This window comes from Paramisgurnus dabryanus, chromosome 1, assembly GCF_030506205.2.
Source record: "Paramisgurnus dabryanus chromosome 1, PD_genome_1.1, whole genome shotgun sequence".
Taxonomy (NCBI): Eukaryota; Metazoa; Chordata; class Actinopteri; order Cypriniformes; family Cobitidae; genus Paramisgurnus; species Paramisgurnus dabryanus.
The window spans coordinates 37,913,084-37,938,273 of record NC_133337.1 but is presented as its reverse complement, the minus strand read 5'-3'; the positions used below and the strand labels follow the sequence as shown (position 1 = coordinate 37,938,273).

Here is a 25,190-nt window from a genome sequence, read left to right as displayed (position 1 = left end):
ATGTAAGCTGTCCGGCCGGAAAGTTTACATTGGTCAATTTATCTGCCGCCGTACACCCAATAGACTGAATGGATTTTTTAAATTCTTTTTTCTCTTCATATTGTTAGGATTTTACTGTAGAACCATAACCAGCATCTAAACGAGTTTATTAATAATGAACAATCTTTGAAATCGTAGACCATAGCTTTAAATGAGATTAGAAATCTTTTCCAATCCCGTTCTGTAAAAATAACTCTCTATGTGGTACACAAACGGTTAACAGCTTTCGTACTCTGCAAAGTATTATTATATCCACTTTAACTGTTTCATGCACAAAAAGTTGTGTCACATAACAATTCAAGGACAGTGTTTTCACCAATACACGACAATCCCATGTTAACCTGAGGAGTTGCAAACTTGTGTCAACCTTTTATAAATGGGGTGGCAAGGTTATTTAGGGGGTCCCTAATCCATGAAAGAAAATAACCCCAACATGGTAAAAACATGAATTCATGTCATGATTGCTGAATACTTTACATTACTGCACTGTGATCATTACTTGCACAGATGTAGACATAATGTAAGGTTGCATTTTAAACTTAAACAATTTTTTTTAATAACTGTCTGTTAATGAAAAGAAGATTTAATGTGAACTACAGAAACGTTAATAAATGTTGTTCAGGAAACAGCATGATATACATACCTACTTCAACACTGGGATTTTTTGGCAAAATTAAATTAAGAATTAAATATTAATTGCATATTCTTCAATGATATAAAGTTAATATGAATTCATATATGTTACAATGTGATTTTCTTTTTTTTTTTTGACAAAGACTTAAACAGTTACTGTTTATTAGGCTCTAGGACATAAATTAGGAATTGTTTATTATAGTAAATTAAATTTGGGATGGCACCGGGGGTGGCGAGTCAGATGTCACTGAGTAAAGTGCATACTGAGTTATATGTCAAGTAAACGGTGATAAACAGTTTTTGCAGTCCGACCATTTTATTTATGTCCCCACCAATGCCAGAATCAAACCTACGCCCTTGGTGTATTGTATAGTTATTGTGAAGGTAGATTCATTTCAGACAGTAAGTTTAATGTTGGTGGTTAATATAACACTGATTTAACACATGCTATGTACATTTTATTGCACTTAGGATTAGGCATGTTTTCTGATTTTCAAATGCAGCACAACTCCCAGCCACACAACCATCACAGTTTTAATAAATACTTCATAGAATAAAGTTCATTGTGTTTCAAATCACATTAACAAAACATGTAACACAGTGACTGTGTTTACTGTAGAAAATGGGTCATGTCTGCTCAAATATATGAATGTTTTGGCATATCAAATACAGTCAGGCTTACAATAAACAGTGAATCGAGTAGACATAAATAAATTACATTAACATTTTAAATATCAAGCAAGATGACTTTAAATACAGTATATGACAACATTAAGAGAGTTACTCTTGTGTAGATTATTTCACAGTCTACAACCTCAAAACATTTCACACTTATTGAACTCTCAGTTCGTTTTTGTTTGGAAACGGCATACAATCTTTCTGAATGGTCTACACTTATAACTGGATTCACATACATGTCCACATACAGTTATTGATTACAATAGTTTAAAACAAGGTCAAATGTATATATTACATCTGTATTTTTGGATTACCTGACTTTTTTGTTGTCATGGTGTAGATTTATTCAACTTCTACAGAACTCATCGGCTTTAATTCTTGTCTAATGATTGTAGCATTAGCATAATATAGTTAATATATTCAACAATGTTGTCTAGCATGACATCCACATACAATCCAAATGTTCAGAATATGCACAGTATACTGTGTGTGATGTGTCTTTAAGGTTAAATTTGAATTGTTTTATAAGCTGATGAACTTTAATGTAAACCAGAACTTTTAGGAAGCATTATATCTCTCATGTCCAGAAGGCCCTGATCCAGCGCCCTCACAAACGCATCTGAACAGGTACGTTTACTCTCTCTAAAGCTTGACACGCAGAACAGAATGCGATCAGACTGTGGGTTATAACAAACACCGTAACCATCAGGAACCACTGGACCATAGCAACAAAACATCTCAGCTGCGGTGGGAACCTGGAGGGACAAATACATACAGTACTGTATCTGAACATAACACTTCATCTATTAAATTCATTTACAATGAGATCTTGATAGGCATTACTATACAGCACTGTTATATACATTCATCATAGTCTGAGCTGCATAATGTACAATTTCCTACATTGTTTTCTTCATGTATTCAAACGAGCAATTCAAAAGCTCTTAAAGCAACACTATGTAGTTTTTTTTTACCTTTAAATAATGTCTCTAAAATTATTTCAGTGATAGAACAACTTTTAACTGGACAAATTGTACTGTTGCTGCAACCTGAGCAACCTCCTAGCTGCTACAAGCACACTCTGAAAGTGGCGGTGGAGGGTAGAGCACACCGCCCCGCCCCTCCCCCTGCCTGCAGAAGAGTGTCTGATACCAGGCACTGTTGCGCTTTTCAACCACATGGGGGAGCTGTAAGTCATTTTTACATGGAAACTACATAGTGTTGCTTTAATATCAATGTACGTACTTTTTTAATAGTTAGGCTTAAGGTTAGGTTAGCCGTAAAATAGATGTATCCACTTCCTCAACTTCAAATCTTAACATGTGAGGGTTTATACTTTGTGATAGGTATTGTGTATATAACAGGCTGGTGTTACCTGACTGGTTGACAGGATGAAGTTGTTACTGATTTGATATGTTTCATCAGTGAAAATCTCTGGTGTCTGTATTTTTATAGTGTTGGCCATTTCACGCAGTCCCAATAAGTGATTGTCTGTGCCCATTCCTGCAATGACCTGCAGACAGATCGGACAAATGGTCATTAAATTGACACAAGCGTAAAGGGAGCGAGGTTTGTCGTCTCTCACCAGAGCTGTGATTCGTGTCTGAGCGTCCACAGCAGTTTGCAGTATCTTCATCTTTTCTGTGTCCTGAATGTGGGACACGAGACGCGGTTAAAGCGAATGGGAACGTGTGAGTTTAAGAGCAGATGTTGTGTGCTTGCTCATTTCACGCAGTCGTGCATGAAGGGCGGAGAGGAAAAAAATGTTGAAACCTGAGTGGATGTCGTGTCATCAGTCATGGCCTTTGCAAAGTCAAGAGCCTCGGGAGTCGCGGAGCGGATGTTGTCCACACGGCCCTCGCGGAAACGTCGCAGTGATGCGCTCTCATAGGTGGCCACAAGCTTTCTGTAACATCTGAACAAAAACACAACGTGGCCAAATCTTGAAGATTTTTGTAGCTCCAGAGAAGAGCAATTCTGCTCACCTGTAAATGGCCAGCTGAAGAGACACTTGTATGTAAGCATCAGGACTCATCTTCTGCTGTTTGATAAACTCCTTCCCATAAAGTTTAAATGTAAAAACTTTCAGGTCTAGATTCCTTACAAGTCTGGGGAGGATCAAAGCAAAGGCGAAGAACTGATGTTAAGATTTTTTTTAAATGTTACGTTTTTATTTTCACCGCTTAATTTTTTAAATATTAGGAGAAAGAAGGTCTTCGTAAACTGAACAGCTTATAAAACTGTGTGTATGTGTGTGTGTACCTGGTAATTACCACGTTGTGGGGACAAAATAGGAATACCAGTATTTTTATGACCTTGTGGAGACATTTTGATGTCCCCATGAGGAAACAAGCTTATAAATCAAACAAAATGATGTTTCTTAAAAATGTGAAGTAGGAGAAGGGTTTCTGTGATGGTTGGGGTTAGGGAATGGGGGAATAGAATATAACGTTTGTATGGTATAAAATGCATTACGACTATGGAATGTCCCCACAAAACATGGAAACCAGAATGTGTGTGTGTGTGTGTGTGTGTGTGTGCGTGTGTGTGTGAGTCTGTGTGTCTCTGTGTGTGATGAGTCTCACTGCTGGAGATGATCTCCTGCTGAAGTCAACATGTCCTGAATCTGAGGTGAGCATCTCCACAATAATCTACGTGGATTGGGACATTCAGAGCACCCTGAGCTCAGTTTACACGAGCTACTGTGCCTGCAAGTGAGAGATGCCAGATCAAATTTTTTTATAGTCAAACAAGTGCTTGAATATTTTTATTTATTAAAGCCACAATTTGTAACGGTGCTCAACTTATGGCAGAACAGATTCAACAGCTGGATACAATGTAAGAAATGTGCGCTCTGTATATTGATCATAACGTTATAGCAATAATACAGAACATAATTATAATATTGTATTATATAGTATTAATGTCTAAAGGTAGTGATATAAAATACAGATTGTGTTTATGTGTAATGACACGGATGCGATAAATAGAAAGGTAAAGAATCTTTCTAGAATATTTTTGTTTATTTAATCACCCTAATTCAAGTCATAAGAGGAAACTGTGGTAATGCATCCATCTACAAACAAGCTGTATGTAGTGTAGACTGAACCTCTGGGAAAATTATTGAGCTTTGTCACGTCGTAGAGCGCTTTTGTTTGTGTAACCTGGGGCTCATTTCATTAAGGAGGTTCAACCGAACTTGATCTGAGAGTTTCTCTTATGTCAGGGTTAACACACTCAAGAGTTTTTCACTGAAGCTTCTTTCTGAAACGGCCCCTGGTCTCTTGTCACCCGATCACATGCACTGTTGTGATGTTTGGTTTACGTACATGTGTTTCAGGAGATATTCGGCACATTGCACCAGGACGATGCCTTCAAATGGTGAGTGCTCACAAACAATGCCACAAACACCATCCGCACCGATCACAAACTGAGAAAATAAAAAAACCCTTCTGACTCGTTAACCGTGATTTTATCAGTTGGATGTTCATTTATCTTTAAAGATGTAAAGACAAACAGCATTGCCAAGAATATCATATAGACCGGAAGCTAGCTATAATTCAGATATTTACATTCATGCATTTCATCCAAAGCAAATCATTATGTGTGTGTTTTATCTTGGAAAAAACCTGTGGCCTTTTCACTGCCAATGCAGTGCTATAATATCTGAGTCACAGAAACACATCCTGTAGACTTGGCTTAGCTTAAGTTGACTCTAAACGTTGAACTAGGGTAAAATAAAGTCAAAGATCACCAGTGCTGTGACTTTGCTTTGTTGGGCTTTACCTGCAGAGGTTTGTCGTACCAGCGGTTTGCCCCATTTTTGTCATGACCCCCTCCGTGCAGTATCACGGACGCCATGTTAGCGTCGCTGGGTTCAAATCCCACAGGGTCATCTAGACAGACGATGCACATGCAGCTCTCGATCAGCTCCAAAGACTCTCTGTTCACAGGATCTGTTTGACACGACACGCGTTACAGAAATCAATCCATGACGGTGTCAGAACTCAAACACACCTGATGATGGAAAGATCTGCGGCATTATGGGTAATGTGATTCTTCATCCATTACTTTAAGTCTAAATAACATAAACATCAATGAATGATTGCAATTTTTCATTTTAAGAACTGTAAAAACATTTAAAACCACACCCAGAACATTTGTTCCTTCTTTGCATGAGTTTATCAAATAATCTTTCATTTTACTGTTGTGTTGATTTGGACCTCGTAGCAGCTGCTCTCGGGCTCTGCTCCACTCCGTCCTGCCATCTGAGGTCAGCAGTCCCACGGCCGGCTGCTTCTGCTCAGAGTTCTGTGTCTGTTCATAGATCCACAGGAGCTGAGCCTGAACCTCGGCCTCATTCAGATGACTGGACTCGCTCATCAGATTCAGCACAAAGAACTGTCACATGAAGATGGGACATTTACAGAAAGGAACTAAACTGATGGGAAAAGTGAGTATTTTGCCGTTACCAGCAGTAAATTCATCTTTATTTTCCAAAGAGATCAACACTCCTCACAACATAAGAAACGAGAAAGCAGTTACTGTAGTGTGGATTTAATGTTGTATGGTACAGTAGGTTACTGCACTACTGTTGGTTAAGTGCACAATCGTTCATATTATCAGCGGGACAAACACAAACAGTTCTGGTGTCAGCGGCGCCCCGCGGCTTCTGATCTCTGATTGGATTTTATCGAGTTATCAGACCGGACCTCATTAGAGATGCTTCCTGAATCGTTTCCAGGTAAAGAAACCTCAATATCAGCACGCTGTTTGCCCAGTGTGACGTCTGTAGGCAAGAGAGACCGGCCTCCTGTCAATGGCCCCCAATGGACCTGCTTTTATTTTAAAAGGCTCTCGAGCTACAGTTGTGATGATGATGATTATTTGGATCAGACGAAGGTGACCGCAGACACTCTTATCTTTTATTTAGGGATTCTTGTTGAACTACACTTTTAGAATGGGTGTGTTAAAAACAACACACCATTGTTAGTTTATGGACAACACACTGCATGCGTTTTACAAATCTGTGTTACTCCTGAAACTCACATTTTGTGTTACTTTTAACACAACTTGTGTCTTACTTTAACACAAAATTAAGAAAAAAGCATCAAAACAAAACATTTGTAACAATTAACCCATCCGTTCTTAGAGTGAACAATCAGATCCTCCTTGCCAGATTATTATGACGGAGAAGTTCAGCATCTCACCTACCTGATTTTTGCAGGCCACAATAACATGCTGAGTGTCAGACGTGCTGTCGGTCACGATCAGCGTGTCTTTGTCGAGTCCAGCGCGTCTGTACGAGGTGAAGAGACGCTGATACTGCTTCATACAAAGCCGAGTGTAAGACTGACGGTCGTGAGCAATGTCCGCCGACAGACGGTTTCTACAACATACACAATGCTTTCAGACGGACAGTGTCTATGGTGTTGAATTGATGCAAGTAATCTGATGATTTAAGTACAGACCTGTCTACCATCGTCTTGTATTCAAAAACACTGAGAATGAGACGTGCTGCAAACCTGCGAACACAACACAACGTTCATCAGCTTAGGAATGCTTTATCATAAATGTGTGTTTGTTTAAAACAGAGGTAGATTAAATACTGCCGTCATCTTTCCATTGAAATCTCTGTTAATATCTTGTATCTTTGCTCGTCTCTGCTTATTTCCATTCCTCATTACAATTTAATTCTGGTATAATGCTTTTCACAAAGTTTTTCTTAGACAAAAACTTCTGCGGCTTCTTATTGGTGATTTGAAATAAGCTTTTTGCATTTTTTGAAAACATATCCCCTTGTGATGTCAGAAGGGGATTTTATTATAATAATACAGCCCCTTAATCTGCACACCATCTAACCATGGCACTGACTTTTAGTGCAGAGAGATTGAGTTGAGAGCACAATTGCGTTTCCATTATGGTGATCAGTGTTTGTCTTTCATCAGCTTATTTGCATTTTAGAGGACACACCCAGAAATGACAAATTTTTGCTCACAAAGTGTCAATTTTTAGATGTTATAATAAATCATGTGTGCGTTATTTTGAGCTAAAACTTCCTTCACATATGTACTCTGTGGACACCAAAGATTTATTTGACATCTTAAAAAAGTCTTGTAAAATGTCCCCCTTAAGGTGGAATTGAGCTCTGTCTTTACTCACATGAGAAATTCTTCATGGTTTGTGAAGGATTGTCTGGGGAAAACCAGCGCAGGACTGGAATTCACAGGCAGAGAAAGTCTGTTCCTTAAATACATATCGTCCAGCCAGTAGTCGTAAACCTGAGACAAACGGAGGAAAATGCCTCATTTCCTGATCATTAATGAAACTCATCTGAGGTGTGAAGTTAAATCGTCTTTTGCCTACATTATGATTTTTGTGGTATTGATTTGTGTAGTTTGAAGCTGTTCTAACTGGTTTGTGCTCGTACCCAGTTCTCTGTGGCATCTCTTCTTTCGAGCAGCAGTTTTTGAAGTCGTTCTCCAAGTCCTCCACGTTTGCCAAACGTCTCCACTGTTGCTCGGGTTTTCCAGAACTGCTTTTCTGAAATGAGATGTTTCACAGACCTCAGGTACATGTTCAATGTGTACTGCAGGTCTGGAACAGGGACTTTTGGTAAGATCTAATGAAGAGAATAAAACACAGAAAAAAATGCATGTCATAAAGACTACCATATTTACCTTAACAAAATGCAAATCCTGCATCTCATGAAATATTTCTTGAGATTAAGATGGAATTGAAATGTATAGTTAGGAAGCTACCACAAACAATGCAGTACACACTACGATACTATTTTTCATTAGGTCAATAGTGAATAAAATCAGTCCTACAGTAGCCGAATTTTTCTTTTTTTCAGGACCTTGGAGAGCAAACAAACTCATCACTTCATCACGCGCGCGGATCTGTAGAGCAATGTAGCCAGATGCGCCTTGTGTATTAAAGGTTCAAGTTATCTGATGTTTACTGGTCTGATGGTTATCAGTCACAATAACAATAGTAATAAAATATGTAGCATGTTTATGCGCTTACGTCCATGTCGAGTTTCTCGTTTGTTTCTTCTAGCACAAAAAAACGAGCAACAGGCACACTTGACCTGTGTATTAGAACAAGAAAACAACACATTTACATGACAAATATCACAACAATATTAGTAATTGAGTTTGACACTTGGATAAAGTTGGGAGTAAGAATGAAAAGTTTTAATCAAAATTTAAATGTAATTTATTTCAATCGGTTTGTCAAGCAAAAATTACAAACTTTTTCATAGAATTGCTCACGATCTTTTGTTCTTTCAGAAAATCTTTTAAAATCTTCTTCATTAATGCTATAGTTGATCGATATAAAAGTGAATATAGTTAAAGCTTAAATATATTCATCTAGCACGCATACATGAAGATTTAAGAATATTATTGAATATACTCAGTGGAGCGGTTTACAGTTTGTTAAAAATAAAGTTAGCGAAAAATCTCCAATAAAAATATGAAATTGAATAAGCAATGCCAAAATACAGCAGTAGGAGTTTTACAAATCTAAATGACCGAAATGCAAATCTCTTGTATGAAAATAATGGCACGAGTATTAACCACTGCAGCTTTTAAAACTTGAATAATTTTTTTTTTCTAGTTATAATGAATCAAAGACTACTCACCTGTTCATCAGTGATCGCTGGATGAGAGAGAGAGAGAGAGAGAGAGAGACAGACAAGTAATGTCTCTCGTGTCGGGCGTCTCTTTCTAATGTGTTCGCGTGACTCCTCCCATCATTTTAAGGTCCTGCGGCTCTTTTTTTTACTTTGACCATGTTTACAATTTTTTACAATACACTCGAGTAATTGCTTGTTAATAAACCGCTATATCCATCACTCAGTATGAAGAACTGTACATTTTGTCTGTGAAGTGAAGACTTATACTTTTTAACAACAAACCTTTTTAGGCAAAATGCTGTGCTTTTTATTTAAGATTTGGTACTATAGAAATGCATTTTAATGATCTTGGATTTGCAAAAATTTGGTCGCAATTGAATAAAGAGAATAAAAATGCAACATCCAGTATAATCCATATTGGTTTTATTTCATTTATATCACCCATTTTAGCCTACTCAATCTCTTCATATTTTCTACACACTATATACGAAAGTGTCGCTCACATCCAAACGAGATATTTTATATGTCAATTACAGAATATAATGTTTAGCAGTTACATTTCATGAAGTTATGGGGGGGGGGGTTAATATTTCACAACAGAAGCTGAATGTTTGCCATATGTAGTCTGTGAATGTCCAACGAGTCACTAAATGAAAAAAAAAAAAATGTGTGTACTTTCAGATGATTCTCTGTATCCCGGTAGTTAAATGTACTCGGGTCCGGACGAGTCTTCCTCTGACTTGGAGCGCTCAGAGATTCCGTTCTTGTCCACGAGACGCGCGTTACTCGTAGTGCACAAACCTTTCCGCTTGAGTTTGCGCTCTTCCATTTGAATAGTGTCATAAAGTCCGATGGGTCCTTCCTCCAGCAGCACATTTCTCTCCGAGTGAGACGGCTTTATCTGGCACACGTGCCGAAGCAAAAGCAAGGCCGGCGCGTAAAGCAGGTTAACTAAGCCCATACCAAGGTTTAACTGAACAAAGCCCAGGTTGTGAACAATCTGACCTGCAACGACCGGTCCCATAGCGTAAGCGACAGAGTATGAGATGTCTGCGATTGCATAAACGCTTCCATACACTGACACATGACGCACATCCACCAAGAAGGCCAGAGTCGGCAAAAGCGCCGTGTCAACGAGAGCGATGCCGAAGCAAATTCCGCACAGGGGGAAGATTAACTGGGAGAAGTTCCTGCAGGCTGGCACCGTGCATGAACTCGCTCCTATGATGAGCATACCGAGAGCGCCATAGAACCACTGCAAATTCGGATACTTTGCCGCCAATCGGACGGTGATGTAAACCCCCAACACATGGGGGAGAAAAGCGGGCAACCAGATAAGCCCCATCTCCCACTTACTGGCGTTCATGGTCCTCTCCATCCAGTTAGCTATGGTGGGCTCGAGGAAAGCTAGAGGGATGTTACAGACGGTCAGGGCACCCGCGACCACAGCGATATACGGGTCAATCATGAGCCGGCATATTGGGGTCCCGACAGGCATATTTTCTCGCGTCCTGTTCGAAAAAGGTTTGATCACAGTCAAAAGCAAAATTCCGTCTGCCAAGCAAACAGAAGCAAGAACTATGAACGGGACCCGTTTACCCGCGAATTCGTACAGGACGGCGCCGAACGGAGGTGCCACGAGACTGCCAAAGGAGATGAAGGCGAGCGCGATGCCGAGCGCGCGACTCCTCTCCGCTTCCTCCGTGTATTTGTCCGCTATCATCGCGATTCCCGACGTGTCGGCAAACGCCGAGCCGAGACCCTGCAGGCTGCGAGCCACAAAGAGAGTCCCGTAGTTCTCGGCAAACGCAAATATACACGTAGACACGAACATCACCAAAAGGCCGATCAGCAAAGGAATATCGTATCCAACTCGGTCAATGAAAGTTCCAGATATGGGGTTCACCATGAGTTGCAAGATGGCTTTGGATGCGAATAAAACTCCTATCTGCACATCTAGATCTCCCCTGTTGCTTGTCCCGTGGTTTGCCCTGTCCGATGTAGAGTTGGCATGGAAGTGCGCCGCACGCGCGTCTTCTAAATCTGTGAGATAATCAGGAATGATGGGAACGATCACCATGTAAAGCATGTTATCCAGCAAAAGTGCGATGCACACGATCACTAGAATAACGCGTCTCTGTCGCTCAGGCTCGCGCATTGCACTGCCAAGCTGTTTACTTTTTTCGCCCATTTCAGACAATTTAAATGCAGCCGATTTAGTCAAGCCAGCGGACCCGTCAGACTCCATGACGCTTAAACTCCCCTTTAGCCCAAGACACCTGCTGTCTACAGCTCATCTACAGCAGTTCATTACTGTTGCGCGCGGCAGGTTTTACTCAAAAACTTTCCTCTCAGATGGTTTGGTGCCGCGCGCGGTCTGTGTAAAAGGTAATAATGTAGTAGTCTTTCTCTTTATAAGCAAAACCATACGTTTTACATTCTGAATTTCAATGTCTAATGAATGTCCAACATACGTTTGCGTAATGCGCGCGGGAGACTGCGCTTTTGTCAGTCACCAATTGTCCAACAGGTGTAGATTGGCCATCTGCACAAACGAACAAATATGTCAATATCGTTTCCTTCTTATTTATTCCTTCAGCTCGTTTTCTCTTCCAGCGTCGGTGACGCGTGGCGTCTAGTCTTCAGTTTGGAGTCAGTGTGAAGAAAACTGGACGTTTATTGACCAATCAAAGACGCGAAAGTCTCTCAGCAATGAAAGAGTCCGTGCCTCTGTTCAACCCAAACAAAAATCATTCCGAATGATTACAAACTAAAATTGCACAGGTAACCCAGAAGGGCGTAGGCTATCAAATATGTTCTAAAACGATCTTCACCTGATTTTCTCAACATAAAAGGATATTTTTTATATTATATTCTTTATATATGTGTATATCATTTTATACGGCACTCTTATGGGTTAAGTTTAAAAAGAAGTTTATAAGCTTCAGATTGCTTATGATTGTATAAGGGTCTTGCTAAAAACCAAGGTGAAGCAGTGCTAATGATCTATTCTGTAAGGCAGGGGTTCCCAAACTTTTTTTCCTGCGCACCCCCTTCTATGTCCCAACTGGGTTGGCGTACCCCCAATCCCCATTTAAAAAAAAATCCAAAAAAGCTTTATTTTCTCACCATAAATACTCATGTTTAATCATGCGCAAATAACCAAGGGCCGGTTGCACTAGCCGGACGTTGAGAAGTTGGGTGTAATAGTCCTACGTCGGGCTTAGCTACGTCCAACATTGTGAAAAATATTTACGCCTATTGCACCATCTGAAACTACGCTCAGCGTAGATGGTGCGCGCCCCCGTGTATGCGTTTAACCACTGTGATATTTAGACGCCATTCGAGTTTACTATGGTAAAAAACGTACACTTACTGCCGTCAGCTAATAGATGAGATATGAGAAGTTTCCTCATGTTTACCAGTGCGTCACGTGCAGACCCATCAAACACATTAACGAAAGCCTTTACTGTTCGCACAAAAGGTGTATAATAGTTTGCAGATTCATTATAACAGCTCAAGTTTCAAACAAAATTAAATGAAAGCTTTTAATAAGTTCTCTACAGTAAGTATTTATGTATTTTATTATATAATTCATTGGCGGTCTCTTTACCATGCATGAAAACACATTGCTCGCGTATCCTGTGCCCATGTCTCGTCACATTTCATTATTTCTATTTTTGCCATTAAAAAGTCTCTCTCTCTTGGTCCCTCTCCTCCTTCGTGACTAACAACTTTATCATAAGACGTCCCACATGACAGTTTCCCTGATTTCAGTCAGTTAAGCATATTTATAATATATATGGAATGAATGAAACGAGTTGGCACGCATTATAGCGGCTGCAGTGCATAACAGAAGAGCAGTGCGTAGAAAAAGACAGCAGCTGTCTTCTACGTTTCTATCAAAAACTAATAAATTATAGTTTTTTATTTAAAATAAAAGCGATTACAAAGGAAATGTTTACTGTTCATTTTTTTTTTATTTATTGTATGGAAAAATCCCACTTAAAGAAACAGACCGCCATTACATTTTTCCTCTCGCGCACCCCCTGGTGGCAGCTCGCGTACCCCTGGGGGTGCGCGTACCACACTTTGGGAATCCCTGCTGTAAGGCAAGAGTTCAGTCCTAAGAAATATGTTTTAATTGTATCCTGGGCTTAATGTGATGCGATGTCAGTCACATAAGAGAAAGAACTGGGTTAACTGTCTTTTTAAGGTGTAATGTGTTCTTCGTGTGTTTTTGCCATTGGACCCTAATCTAGAAAAATAAACTTTGAATTATTAGCGCTTAAGTTTTTATCTCACAGCGACATCTAGTGGTGGTTTCGTAGAGACACGGTTCGGTTCTGATTTCACTCGTTTGGTGATACGAACACTTACGACGTACAAATTCAGGTTTCTTGATTTCCTTTTTCCTCAATTCATTTACGTTTTTGTAGACTGTCAACCCATAAGGTCCAGACGTCTGTGGAAACATGCATGTAACGTGTTTCGTTAAAAGAGCGCGGGTGTCAGAAAATAAGATTGACTGACTTTTACTACTATAATGATACAAGTTTGTTAAAAAGTTGCACATCATAAATGCATAAACGGGGCACTCGCTCCTGTATAGTACGTCAACGGCCCACCACACTGGTCCGGGCAAGATTACCCTATAAACTCATGCCCGTTCACTTGTAGCCTATGGCCATTTCTCCTAAACGGAAGGATGCAACCTCCAGGGCTCTCATTTGTAGGCTTCATACTTCATAAAGACCATGCACGTAGCCGGCCATGAGGCCACCGAGGTCCGGACCTAGGTCATATTTTTAAAATAAAAGTACTTTTTTTTTTTAAAGTACTTTTAAACGACTCATATTGGCATACGCATATTTAATTAAGTTTATACAGCACTGAATTAATTAACTGGAAAAATCAAAGCTTAAACTAAATAAAAAACTTAAAGGTGCAGTGTGTTAATTTTAGCGGCATCTGGTGGTGAGGTCACAAAATGCAATTAATGGCTTAGTCCACTGCTCACCCCTCGCTTTTGAAATACATAGAGAAGCTACGATAGCCACCACCAGACCAACATGTCATCGTCGGAGACAACTTAGTAAAAAAAATTTGTCCGTTAATGGCTTCTGTAGAAAAATAGCGGCACAAAATGGTGACTTCCATGTAAGGGGACCCTCTGTGTATGTAGATAAAAAGGTCTCGTTCTAAGGTAATAAACACATACTGGTTCATTATGAAAGGTCTTTATACACCCTGAAAATATAGTTTTGTATATCATTTTGCATTTCTGTCAAGAGATCCTTCTAAAATTTTCACGCTGCACCTTTAAACCTAACTAATATAAATAATATTAAATAAACGCAAGTAGGCCCAGCCCAGTAAAAAGTAAATGACAAAACTATGACAAAAACAGACAAAATTGACAAAAACAAAACTTTATTGCTACAAAAATAAATACATTGAATAAGAAGCACAGCATCTAGAAGTTTAAAACTCTTATAATGGTAAGTTGTGGCCCTGCTTTTTTATAATGGGAGGTATTGTGTATCATTCGGATTATTATAATTCTACGCAGCAGTCTCACATAAAAGGAGAGAAAAAGCATATTGAACTCCTTTAGGGATTGATGGTTTGTGATTCTCTACACTGTCTGTGGTCCTGGATGACTTTTTAATGTCCTGCTGCTCATCTGACACCTCACCTGCTCTTATCTTTGGATTGTTCCCTGTCCTGACTGGACTCCCCATATAGCGAACTATCCTCGTCTCTCTGCCCTCCTGGAGTTCTTAGCCCATTGTTCAGCTTTATTTAATTCATATTAATAATGTCTGAAAAATGTCTAGATGCTGTCTGAACTTATTCTGGAGGAAAGAGCCCTCCGTTGGAGAAACGACCTATGTGTTTATACAGTGGGATCATCTCACCCAGACCAGTGTGGCGATACCATTGACGTACTGTGGTTTTTATTAAAAGCACACTAACGTTTAGATTTCAGCGTTTTATAATCTATGATTGCTCTCATGAGTAATTTTGAAAACTCACACTTGATTATGTTTATCTTTTTTGTTAATAATTGTGGAGATGTCCCAATATCTGCTGATTGTTATTTAAAAGCCACTAGATGGCAATATCTTAATACTGTTGCATTATTTTGAGAATTTATATTATGCTCATTTTATTGAACTTCATTTTCCTATCTGTTCAACAACTCAAGTTTGTACGGTCAGTTTACTTTTGAAACATTTGATGAAACTTAAATTTAAAATAAAAATGTAATTACGTTTTTGCAAAGATAAAGGACAAAATATGTTTGCAGTTACATATAACCAAGGTCATAGTCAGGTATATTTAATAAAAAAATGACATAAAAATCTATGTTGTACATTCGTGTTACTTTTGACAATTTGCAACTTAAGTTTAAAGTGAAATTATACTGAATTTGTTTTACATTTGTACAAAATACCATCTGGTATTGATAGACCACACTTATGAGTTATTGACCAAAGCAAAAATATTTCTCTGTCTGAAACATTAACTTTTACAATTATGCTTTTCTAAAAAATGGCACCATCACCCCTGCTCTCCCCAACTTTTTTCAAGTGTACTAAGGTACTACTGAAGTAGAATTATGTGTTTAATGATTTGATTTGCAGTGTATAACGTTTACACTATTAATTAGCACAAAAACTTATTTGAAAACTTGTGCCCATTCGTTATGTAAAACATTTATGTGCACATTAATCCCAGAGGTGTTTGATGGGGTAGAGGTCAGGGCTCTGTACAGTCCAATCAAGTTGTTTCACACCAAACTTGTCTTAATGGATCCTGCTTTGTGCACTATAGGGAACAGTCATGCCGAAATAGAAAAGGGCCTTCACCAAACCTTTCAATAAGTTGAAAACATAGCAGTGTCAATAATTGCTTGATTTGTTTAGGAATGAAGATTGCCCTTCACTGGAAGCATAAGTGGCCTAAACCTTGAAAAACAGCCCCATACCGTTATCCCTCCTCCACCAAACTTCACAGCTGCCACAATACAGTCAGGCAGGTCGCCCATCGAACTGCCGAACAGAGAAGTGATTTCTCCCTCCACAGAACATGTTTATACTGCTCCATAGTCCAGTGGTGGTGAGCCACTCCATCTGACGCTTGGCTTTAGACTCGGTGATGTGAGGCTTGCATGCAGCTGCTCCACCACCACCACAGAAACACATTCCATGAATCTCCTGCTTACATTAATGCCAGTGGAGGTTTAGAAGCCTTCGGCTGAAGAATCAGCAGAGCCCTGGTGATTTTTACCCATCTTGCCCCTTAACACTGAAGTATAGTCATTTTTTTACGTATACACATACAGTGGCGAGACGCAATTTTCATAATCAGATTTAAAAACCTTGCATACATTTTCTCCTTACTGTCTCCTGGGCTTTAGCAGTGGGGAGTTGTCTCTAAAAGCTTTACATTTCCAATAATACCACTTAAATATGTGACATTATTCACAAACCGCCTTATTGCAGTACCACGCTTTAAGTCATAAGCTCCTCAGAATGACCCAATTTGTTTCACAATTGTTTGTAAATGACACTGCATAACTAGGGCTGTTTCCAAAAGTTGCCTTCGGAGGCAGCGTTCTAAGGTAGGAAGGCATCAAGGAACATCCTAATCCAATGTATTGGTCTTACTGTCTCCTGAGATACCTTCATCAGGTCTTTTTTGAAGGAAGCATAATTGTATCCTTCACTGCATTCAATATCCAACAAGTTCATTTCTAGAAAGAAATTAGTATTGTAGTACTCAGATATTGGAAAAGTTATCACAAAGGTGCTCTCTGCTAAAGGTGCTAAACATGGTAAAAAGTTGGATCAAGTATTTCATACTTAAACATATAAGTTGAAAATACTTTTTTTTTAGGCGTTATCAATTAAAGTATTTTCTTTAAGTTGATCCCACTTTTTACAGTGTAAGCTTTTGAATGCCGCCTAGGTGTGGGACCCCGAGAGTAGCTGGTTTAAAGCTCACGGCTGGCAGATTGCGACTGTGTTGCCCTTGAGCAAGACACCTTACCCTGATTGGCTGGGATAGCTGCCCACTGGTGTGTGTGTGTGTGTGTGTGTGTGTGTGTTCACTCACTGGGATGGATTAAATCCAGAGGCAACATTTGCATATTTGACAAGCTTGTCACTTTCAACAATCAGTAAATTATATTAGTTAACATAAGCTAAAAATAAACAATACTTTAATAGCATTTATGGATCTTTCTTAATTTATCGAAATTAATACATTTCTTAAAATCCAAAATGTTGATATTATAACACAAACAAACAAAAGATCAAAAATTTAGCTTACTTTTGTGCCATAAATCTTTTATAACATGCAGTTCAGACGGAGAAGAGTTGACCAAGTTTTTTATAAGATGAAAGATCCCCAGACAAGACCGAACCTTGATGGAACAAATATATGACAGATTAAATCCTCTAATGGTTTGTTTGTCCGGCTGTGTCAGAAATTTATTTCTGTGTAAACTGAATTGAGTGCAGAGTAATGTGACGTGAATTAAAATCACAGTCATTATGTGATAAACAACGGGCACAGAGATCTCAAGTGTGCGGCCGTTTCTGGCAATGGAAGTAAAAGTGTTTTATTCAGCTTTTGTTCAACTTAGAAGATGAATGTCGGACAACCTTTCCCAGCCTGCAGAGAATAATGAAACAGTGAGAAACTCGTCTGCCCACATAGGCGAGCAATCAAGACAGCAAAGTCATTGAGGGATTTTGTTTGTAAGGATGATGAGGTTAGGTCTATTACTACAAGTAAACATGAGGCCTCGTTTATAAAGCGTGCATACGCACGGATTTGATGGTAAAGTGTGCATATGCAAAAATCCATGAAAAAGTCCATATTTATAAAAACTGTCTTTAATGTGGAAAAGTGCTTAGTGCCACATCAGGGTCTAAACAGACATTCGCACTTTGCATGTCCGATTGCTGCATGATTTTGTAAAATAAGTCCTTCTTGCTGCTTGAAAATGTTTTAACCTCCTAAGACCTGGATGTCCACATATGTGCACATTCATTTTTTTTTTATGTTTGAAACATAATAATTCATTCCGTGTAACTTGAACCTGTTGTACACAAACATGGACAAATACACTGCTTCATGTTCTTAGAAAACAATTTGGTTATTATATTTATTGGTTCTTTCTAACCCCAGAATAGCTGGTAGAAATCTGAAAAAAGACAAACCAAAACCTGGGTCTAGGAGGTTAAACATTGACAAGCGCTCTTTTATATGTCTATGACAGCATCGTTTAAAGGTGGTGATCTGAAACTGCTAAGCTGCACATAAGTTTAAGATCATTTGCAATTTATAGATTTTACATCTGAAAGAAAGGAGCACGCGCGTTTTCTGTGGGTACGTTCGTCTTAAGTACACACTTTTGATAAATGATCATAAAATCAAATGTAGGATGGTTTCTATGCAACATTTTATTAATGATGCCCCTGGACTATAAAGTGGCAACGTTTGGTAAACTTTGTTGGACAGCACAGTGATGGACAGTAAGGTATTTTTAAGTAATTAAATAAATGAAATGTTCTTTTATGTGACATTATGCTTTTCCAGTGCTTTATTGATTGAAAATCGGACTTTGATAAACCTGTCATAGATCCACGAGAGAGAAACCCTCCAATAGCCTTTAGGTACCAGCTCAGGAGCAGATGGTTACACCCACTCTTGTGTTATTATTATATGTGTGTGGAGAGATATTTATTATATGTTTGCTGTTGTTTGTAGATGTTGTAGGGTTTCAATGACAATTTATAAAAGTTAATGTGCTCTGCAATCGTGCATTAGTGACCTGTCTCGACAGATTCTCTTTCCGTAGCATATTGTTTTAATTTTACAGTTCCTGTATTGTAAATCCTTAACCTTACTTAGATGGAGTATACAAATACGTAAAACACATTTAACAATTGTAAGGGAACCATCCGCTGGCCCAGTGGCGAAGGTTTCAGCACGTTCTGTCTTTTTTGTGGTGCAATTGTTATTGACAAATCTTTTGTAATCCAAATTGAATAGATATAATCTTTAATAATCCTGAAATTTGAACAGATGGTTAGTTACTCTGCTTTAACTCTAATCTTGCACTTGTTCATTCAGTTGCCATTGTCACACCGGCAGTTATGCCAGCCCCCGATCACAAACTCGACCGTACCAGAGGTTATGACTAAAGCAATTTATCAATGCCGCTCCAGCATGCTATTGTTTAGGGGTACCCATGTAGCCCCATGCAATTGCCTATATATTCAACTTAGTTCAGAGCTCAGACAATATTCAGAAGTTAAGGCCAGCACCTTCCGACCCCATGTAGTTAATAATATGACTAGATAACAGCTTATTTAAAGCCGAGACAATGACCAGGAGTTTTGACTACCACTCTGACCTCATCTGTATAGAGTGGGTGATCAGTTTAAATGCCTAAGGTTGGAGGTGTGTCCCAATATCAAGAGAGAGAGACGGGGGGAGGAACAGATGTGGAGGTGTGAGTTTTTGTTGGGTGATGCTATCTCAGATGGGTTGCAAACTCTGTGGGGAGTTCACTCCGCTCTCTGTTTCTCGCACCGATGTTCCCCTCCTCGATGTGACACTTCGGCTCCTCTGCCTTACACAACCAGTACTTTTCAATTACCAGTACATTAAGTACTTTTTTACCTACTTCTACTTGAGTAATATTTAATTAGGGTATCTGTACTTTTACCCCAAGTACTTGATTTGTGTACTTCATCCACCACTTTAAAAGCATTCAAAACTCCTTTAAGCATTAAAAGTACCTTAAGGAGCACAAACACAGTCCTGTAAGCCGCCATAGTTGTTATGGATGTCAAGTAAACAAACAAACAGCCAATAGCATAAAAGGTTTCATGTTATTGATTGAAAATGTTAATGTGTAAATGGCCCCTAACAGTCGAAGTTTAGCTCATCATTGTATTTGGCTGCTTTTCGTGATTAATTTTTTTTTAAAAGAGCTCATGTAAAGATATTTTTGTTGTTTATATAGTTCATCTCCCCGCTCATTTGACTTTCAGATAGAGCCGTCATGAGCGATTTGGTCTCATACAACTGATGACAAAATGTGATCCTTCAACTTGAATTCTCATCCTCAGGAAGTGGATGATGGGTAGCGGACGATAGGTCTTTCTAGCCTGGAAAAACGGGCAGTATTGTAAAGATAATTTAACGTTTGTAAGAAGAGTTTATTTTTTGCCTGGTTTCTTATCCTAATAGACTTTTTTATGGATTTCTGACAATAGCAATTGAAATGGATGACACCAGGAGCCCATCCACACGGAGACGCATTTAGCTGTATCTGTAAAAAAAAAAAATTGTATCGTGTCGATCCAGCGTTCTGAGAGCCTGAAACAACCTTTTTTTTATTAACCAGGTCCCAGAGTGGATAAATCTAAACAGGACACGCTTGCAGTTTCATGTGTACAGCTAATACGTATATTTAGAGAAACGATGATGTCATCACCCCACATCTTGACCCTAGTCACTCAACAAAAGTCAGTTTCAGTAGTTTCGGGTGTATGCAGATATTTCTTGAGACTACTTTCAAGCTCTGGCTTCCTGTGTATGTGGCCTAGTACAGCACAATAACGTCTTCATTAAAGGATTTATATTATGGTTCCCCTTATCTGATGTGGTAGGGTGGTCTGAATGCAGGGTGGAGCTTTAATAACCCCGCTTCACTAGCAAGGGCCTCCGAGACTTTCTGTGGAAAGTGGTTGGTAAATTCTATATTTGCTTTGACCATACACAGATGCTCCACCCTTTGCACACAGTCCATTTAAACCACACAGATTCTTCAGACCTCGTGAAGCCTAAAATGTCTTTGTAAAAAAACTCCTTATTTCTGTTTTCTACTGTAGAGTGAGCCACAAACTTTGTTTAAGATGAAATGTGTGTCAGGACTTCTGAAAGCTCTCTCGGTGTCTGTGTGTCTATGTGGGTAGAGGGTGAGGTTAGTTTGAGTAAACTCCTCTGAACCACATACAGGAAGGCTTCTGAGTAAATTATCATGTTAGGGTTTTACTGGTGCTCGAAATAGCAGATAATATAGACTTTAGTAAACGAGACAACTTCCCCAGCTAATATGTTCATACTAAAGATGACATGGATGTGACCCAAGACAGTAGGAGACCAATGCAAAGGACCCTAAATTTATGATTGTTTGGTTAGAGAAATGATGTACTACTAAAGTATTTCTTCTGAGCCCATAGTAGTGGTTTATAAGTTGACTACTCCTTGACCACACCCTAATTAGTACTTGCAGACATTTGTTTAAATTTAGATGTAACTTCAGAGCTTCATGCAGGAAAAAGTTCTCACACAAGGGAGGATTCATGGATCCTCAGCAGTACTAAAAAACTTCAAACTCTGCATTTTACAAACCCTCCTGCAGCACTGTCCTCTAACAATTTCATGAAAATCTAACGTAAAGATGATTTTAGCTCCCAGTGAGAGTGCAGTCATTTCATTCATTTTACAAACAGTTAAGTCTGATATTTCCTGATGGAGACTGATTCATACAGTAGAGTAGTAACAAATAAACAAGATGTACTCATTGGATTTAACAGCATGGGCTGCTGATAACTTAGAAGACTCTATGAGCTTATACATTTCTGCAAACCATCTGCTGCGAAAACTTTTTCAGAATCACGTCACCTCAACCCTAAACACGCACGCACGCAAGCACACACAAATATTGACTTACTGGCCATCTATTACAAAAGTAAATAGTATTTTATTTCTACATAAGCTGTGTCATGACACTTTACAACCACACACACACCACTTCATAAATCTCAGGATTCGCTTGCCGCTCACGATGTCTTTGTACAATCATAAAAATGTTTTCTCTTCAATCAAACTTATTGATTTATCAGTCAACATCTCTTGGTTTTCTGCAAACCTGTAGCCAAACAGAGTCATTGTAGGGCCGCAGACTTTCTCCACCAACTGGACCAGTTTGAAGGGAATGGTAAACCTCCATTTTTCCACCTGTTCAGAGGAGTTTTTCTGAGTAGAGTAAACTCCACTCGCCTCCCTAGATGCTCGAGTGTTTTTCAAGATCCACTCTTCCACCTGCGTAGTAAACTGAATCCCTGTGAAACTGTACATGTCTGCGGCTTTGCTCATGGGAAATCGTGCTATGTCCTCGTAGCGTACCAGCATGTAGCGGCCTCGGAGCCACGGTGGCTGTCTCAGTCCGATCTCAGCGGACATTCGAATGTTATCGCAATTTCCTTTCAGCTTTCTCACTTCATCATCGTCCACTGGAACGTCTCCGTCCGCGGCCCACCTCTTCCAGTTCTCGTACTTGCCGGAAAAGGCGACCATACGTGAGGCGAGCACGGCCCGAGGGTCTCGGACCAGCTGGATAAACTTCATGTTTAGTCGCGGGTCCTCGGCCAACGGGCGCAGAGTTTCCAACTGACGCACGCGGACAGACTTAATCGTGCGATGCTGCTTCTGCATGCACGAGCGAGAGGCGAGGGTCAAGTTGAGCGGTCCGCAGCGCCGCGTGCGACAGTGATAACGTTCAAATACTTTTTTCACAAACGGTGTGCAGACCGGATCTTCGCACAGCGATTGGCTTGATTCCCGGCGAAAGAGGGAGGTGGTGATGTGCTCTCGAGGGGGAGGCTCGATGAAGCTCTCCAGCAGAGAGAAGTCACACAGGAACAGTTGGCGCAGAACATCTCGATACGCCGGGCCCGCCACCGTGGCGTTTGTCCCGCCGGTCTCCACCGTTAACATGCGCTCCACGTGCCACAGTGGCTCAAACAGGTAAAACATATTCGACCCCTGCTGGTTAAAGAATTCACCCACAAACGAGGAGCCCGTACGAGTCGTAGCCAACAGAAGGATGTGTTTCCTTCCACCTGCAGTAGACGCAGGTGATGATCTCTCTGTGAAGGACTCTGTGAAGTTCTCCACGCACCGCTTCGTGTGTCCGTAGGGAGGGATGTCAGTATGGGTGATGATAGATACAGCAGATCCATCGTGTCCCTGAGAGGCCGAGACAGGTTCCCCGGGCAGCATTAGAGGGGTCAGCTTTGGGCTCAGCTTATTAGACACCCTAAAAAGACATGAAGGAGAGTTACAAAAGGTTAGACACACACAAGGTGGTAGGATTGCATCTGTGGCATTGAAATGAAAGTAAAAAAAACACGTCTCTAAACTTAGTGACATCTCTCTTCGTCTCAAATAAGATTTAAAAAAATATCTAAACGAAATAAAACCTAAGAAAAAGAGATAAGAATGATGCCTACTTGGAAATGATGTTGTTCTCTTTTTCTATAATGACCAGAGCCACAATAAAGATGACAGAAATGGTGTATTTAACACGCATTCTTGTGTCTCTTTCTGTCGCTCATTCACCATTCAGACTTTCTCTGATCTGACTCTAAAACGAAACACACATATAACACATGAGTCGTGACACACATACACAGCAATATTGACTTATTCTGCTATTTATTTCAACAGCTACATAATCAACTCTATTATTGTACTATAACATCTTAATTAATCATTTTAATCTTACCATAGAAGAAATGTATTTGTAGATTTGTAGACTTCACCAGCCATCTTATGTTAGTTAGGAGAACAGTTTGATTACTGCCTTGGAAAGAATTAAAAATATTGTGTCAATCAAAAATTAAATGATAGCAAAAAAAAGAAGATAAAAGTCTCTTTACAATGGGAAAACACTTTTGATATTTCAGACTCTTACATTTATTAATCTGAACCAGACAGCCATTTTTTGTGTTTTAGTTATTATTTCTCAATAAGCTCATACTTTCTGACACCCTTTATTAAATTTGTGTATACTGCAAATGTAAATCCTATAAGTTGATACCAATACTATAAGTACGCAAATTTTATTTGAAAGTATTATAAATAATAACATAAAACTTCGTTGACAAACTATTAATAAAATAATTTGTAAGTGTAGCTCCGTTAAAGTGACGCAGATGCAACTTCTTATTTGCATGAATGTAAATATTTATTGATGTGTTTGAGTATAAAACTATCGCATAACACATACGTGATACATTCCACACAGAGACGAGAGATTCCCACTGATGTTTAACAGAAAATAAGAATAAAATATAAATTAGTTGTCTTTGTCTTTATTTTATTTTATTTTTTTTACAAATATCCCGACCTTTACTATTAAGTTTAATGCTATCTTTACAGTTCACCCTACAATCATGTGATATATATTGACATATAATGTTCTCACCCACTGTGAAAAATATCTGAAATCACATTCAGACATTATAACAAATTTTACACATAAACATCATTAATTATTTTTTTTATATCATACTGGTAAACGTAATTCACATAAATAAACGTCATCTGATACTGTACCATTTTGTCCTCGTTCAATCGCAGCATCATAGAGAAAATCCCAAACACGTTGTATAAAATTAAATATTTAGTTCCTCATGATAATCGTGTCCATTATTCGACAAGACACCAGCATAGTACAATAAAAACATAAAAAATAAAATCAAAGAAAAAATCTATACAAAAGTGTGAAAATCAAAAATGTACAGAAAACTCACACAGGTATAATTCAAAGTGAAGCAAAACGCATTTGGTTGGTAAAGTTTAAAATTAAAACGCTTGCAGAGATGTGACTGTGATTCACATCCAGCGCGAGCGCTTCTGTTTCCAGCGGGAGGTAAAACCATGTCACGTGACTCCTCCCAACCCCCCCATAGATATGTATATAAAGGCTAGATGGCTCAAGGCGGAGTCCCTAACGGCATCACCTGGCGGCCATCTTACGACAGGGCGCTCGCTCACTCGTAGCATTGAGTTTAATGGTGCAGGTACTTTTAAATGACCATAACTTGCTCAATTTTCTACCGATTTTCAAACGGTTTGGGTTTTTACAAACGTTATTAACGTGGCTATAATTCTGGATGCTTTAACATGTTTCATGAATTTATTTTTTATTTTTAGTATAGGTATGCAGTGTCATAGGTACATATTTGACGTTTATAACAAACCAAACCGTTTGAAAATCGGTAAAAAATTAAGCAAGTTATGGCCATTTAAAAGTACCTGCATCATTAAAACTCAATGCTACGAGTGAGCGAGCGCCCTGTCCTAAGATGGCCGCCAA

General features: G+C 39.2%; 3 protein-coding genes across 5 annotated transcripts; all 3 read right to left on the bottom strand.

The window, feature by feature from the left end:
• Positions 1-1,181: 1,181 nt before the first annotated feature.
• On the bottom strand, positions 1,182-9,037 carry LOC135758031 (choline O-acetyltransferase-like). The gene is made up of 15 exons (XM_065272839.2): positions 8,999-9,037; positions 8,380-8,443; positions 7,781-7,972; positions 7,513-7,631; positions 6,822-6,875; positions 6,565-6,739; positions 5,574-5,751; positions 5,137-5,306; positions 4,680-4,780; positions 3,936-4,058; positions 3,336-3,458; positions 3,124-3,265; positions 2,936-2,998; positions 2,726-2,863; positions 1,182-2,105 (listed from the first exon to the last, which is right to left on the bottom strand). The coding sequence occupies exons 1-15, from the start codon at positions 9,004-9,006 to the stop codon at positions 1,890-1,892; spliced, it is 1,866 nt and encodes a 621-aa protein (XP_065128911.2). The 5' UTR covers positions 9,007-9,037; the 3' UTR covers positions 1,182-1,889.
• A 415-nt stretch (positions 9,038-9,452) lies between these two features.
• slc18a3b (solute carrier family 18 member 3b) lies at positions 9,453-11,555 on the bottom strand. The gene has a single exon (XM_065272859.2). The coding sequence runs from the start codon at positions 11,238-11,240 to the stop codon at positions 9,696-9,698; it is 1,545 nt and encodes a 514-aa protein (XP_065128931.2). The 5' UTR covers positions 11,241-11,555; the 3' UTR covers positions 9,453-9,695.
• A 10,299-nt stretch (positions 11,556-21,854) lies between these two features.
• On the bottom strand, positions 21,855-24,730 carry chst3b (carbohydrate (chondroitin 6) sulfotransferase 3b). Of its 3 annotated transcripts, none has more exons than XM_073816177.1 (4): positions 24,428-24,730; positions 23,595-23,672; positions 23,320-23,453; positions 21,855-23,126 (listed from the first exon to the last, which is right to left on the bottom strand). In XM_073816177.1, the coding sequence occupies exons 3-4, from the start codon at positions 23,397-23,399 to the stop codon at positions 21,887-21,889; spliced, it is 1,320 nt and encodes a 439-aa protein (XP_073672278.1). In that variant the 5' UTR covers positions 23,400-23,453; positions 23,595-23,672; positions 24,428-24,730; the 3' UTR covers positions 21,855-21,886. The 3 variants fall into 3 exon arrangements, with proteins under 3 accessions (XP_073672278.1, XP_065128916.2, XP_073672280.1); XM_065272844.2 differs by having other exon boundaries at positions 23,595-23,668; XM_073816179.1 differs by lacking the exon at positions 24,428-24,730 and having other exon boundaries at positions 23,595-24,117.
• Positions 24,731-25,190: the final 460 nt, after the last annotated feature.

Bases quoted from the DNA above. Each gene is read 5' to 3' on its own strand.
- LOC135758031 (XM_065272839.2), bottom strand. The intron at 4,781-5,136 runs GTAAAGCCCAAC...TTATTTTCTCAG, and splicing joins GGTACGACAAACCTCTGCAG to TTTGTGATCGGTGCGGATGG. The intron at 2,106-2,725 runs GTAACACCAGCC...TTGTCCCTCCAG, and splicing joins TCATCCTGTCAACCAGTCAG to GTTCCCACCGCAGCTGAGAT.
- slc18a3b (XM_065272859.2), bottom strand. From the start codon at position 11,240: ATGGAGTCTGACGGGTCCGCTGGCTTGACTAAATCGGCTGCATTTAAA.
- chst3b (XM_073816177.1), bottom strand. From the start codon at position 23,399: ATGCGTGTTAAATACACCATTTCTGTCATCTTTATTGTGGCTCTGGTC. The intron at 23,127-23,319 runs GTAGGCATCATT...ATGTCTTTTTAG, and splicing joins GAGAACAACATCATTTCCAA to GGTGTCTAATAAGCTGAGCC.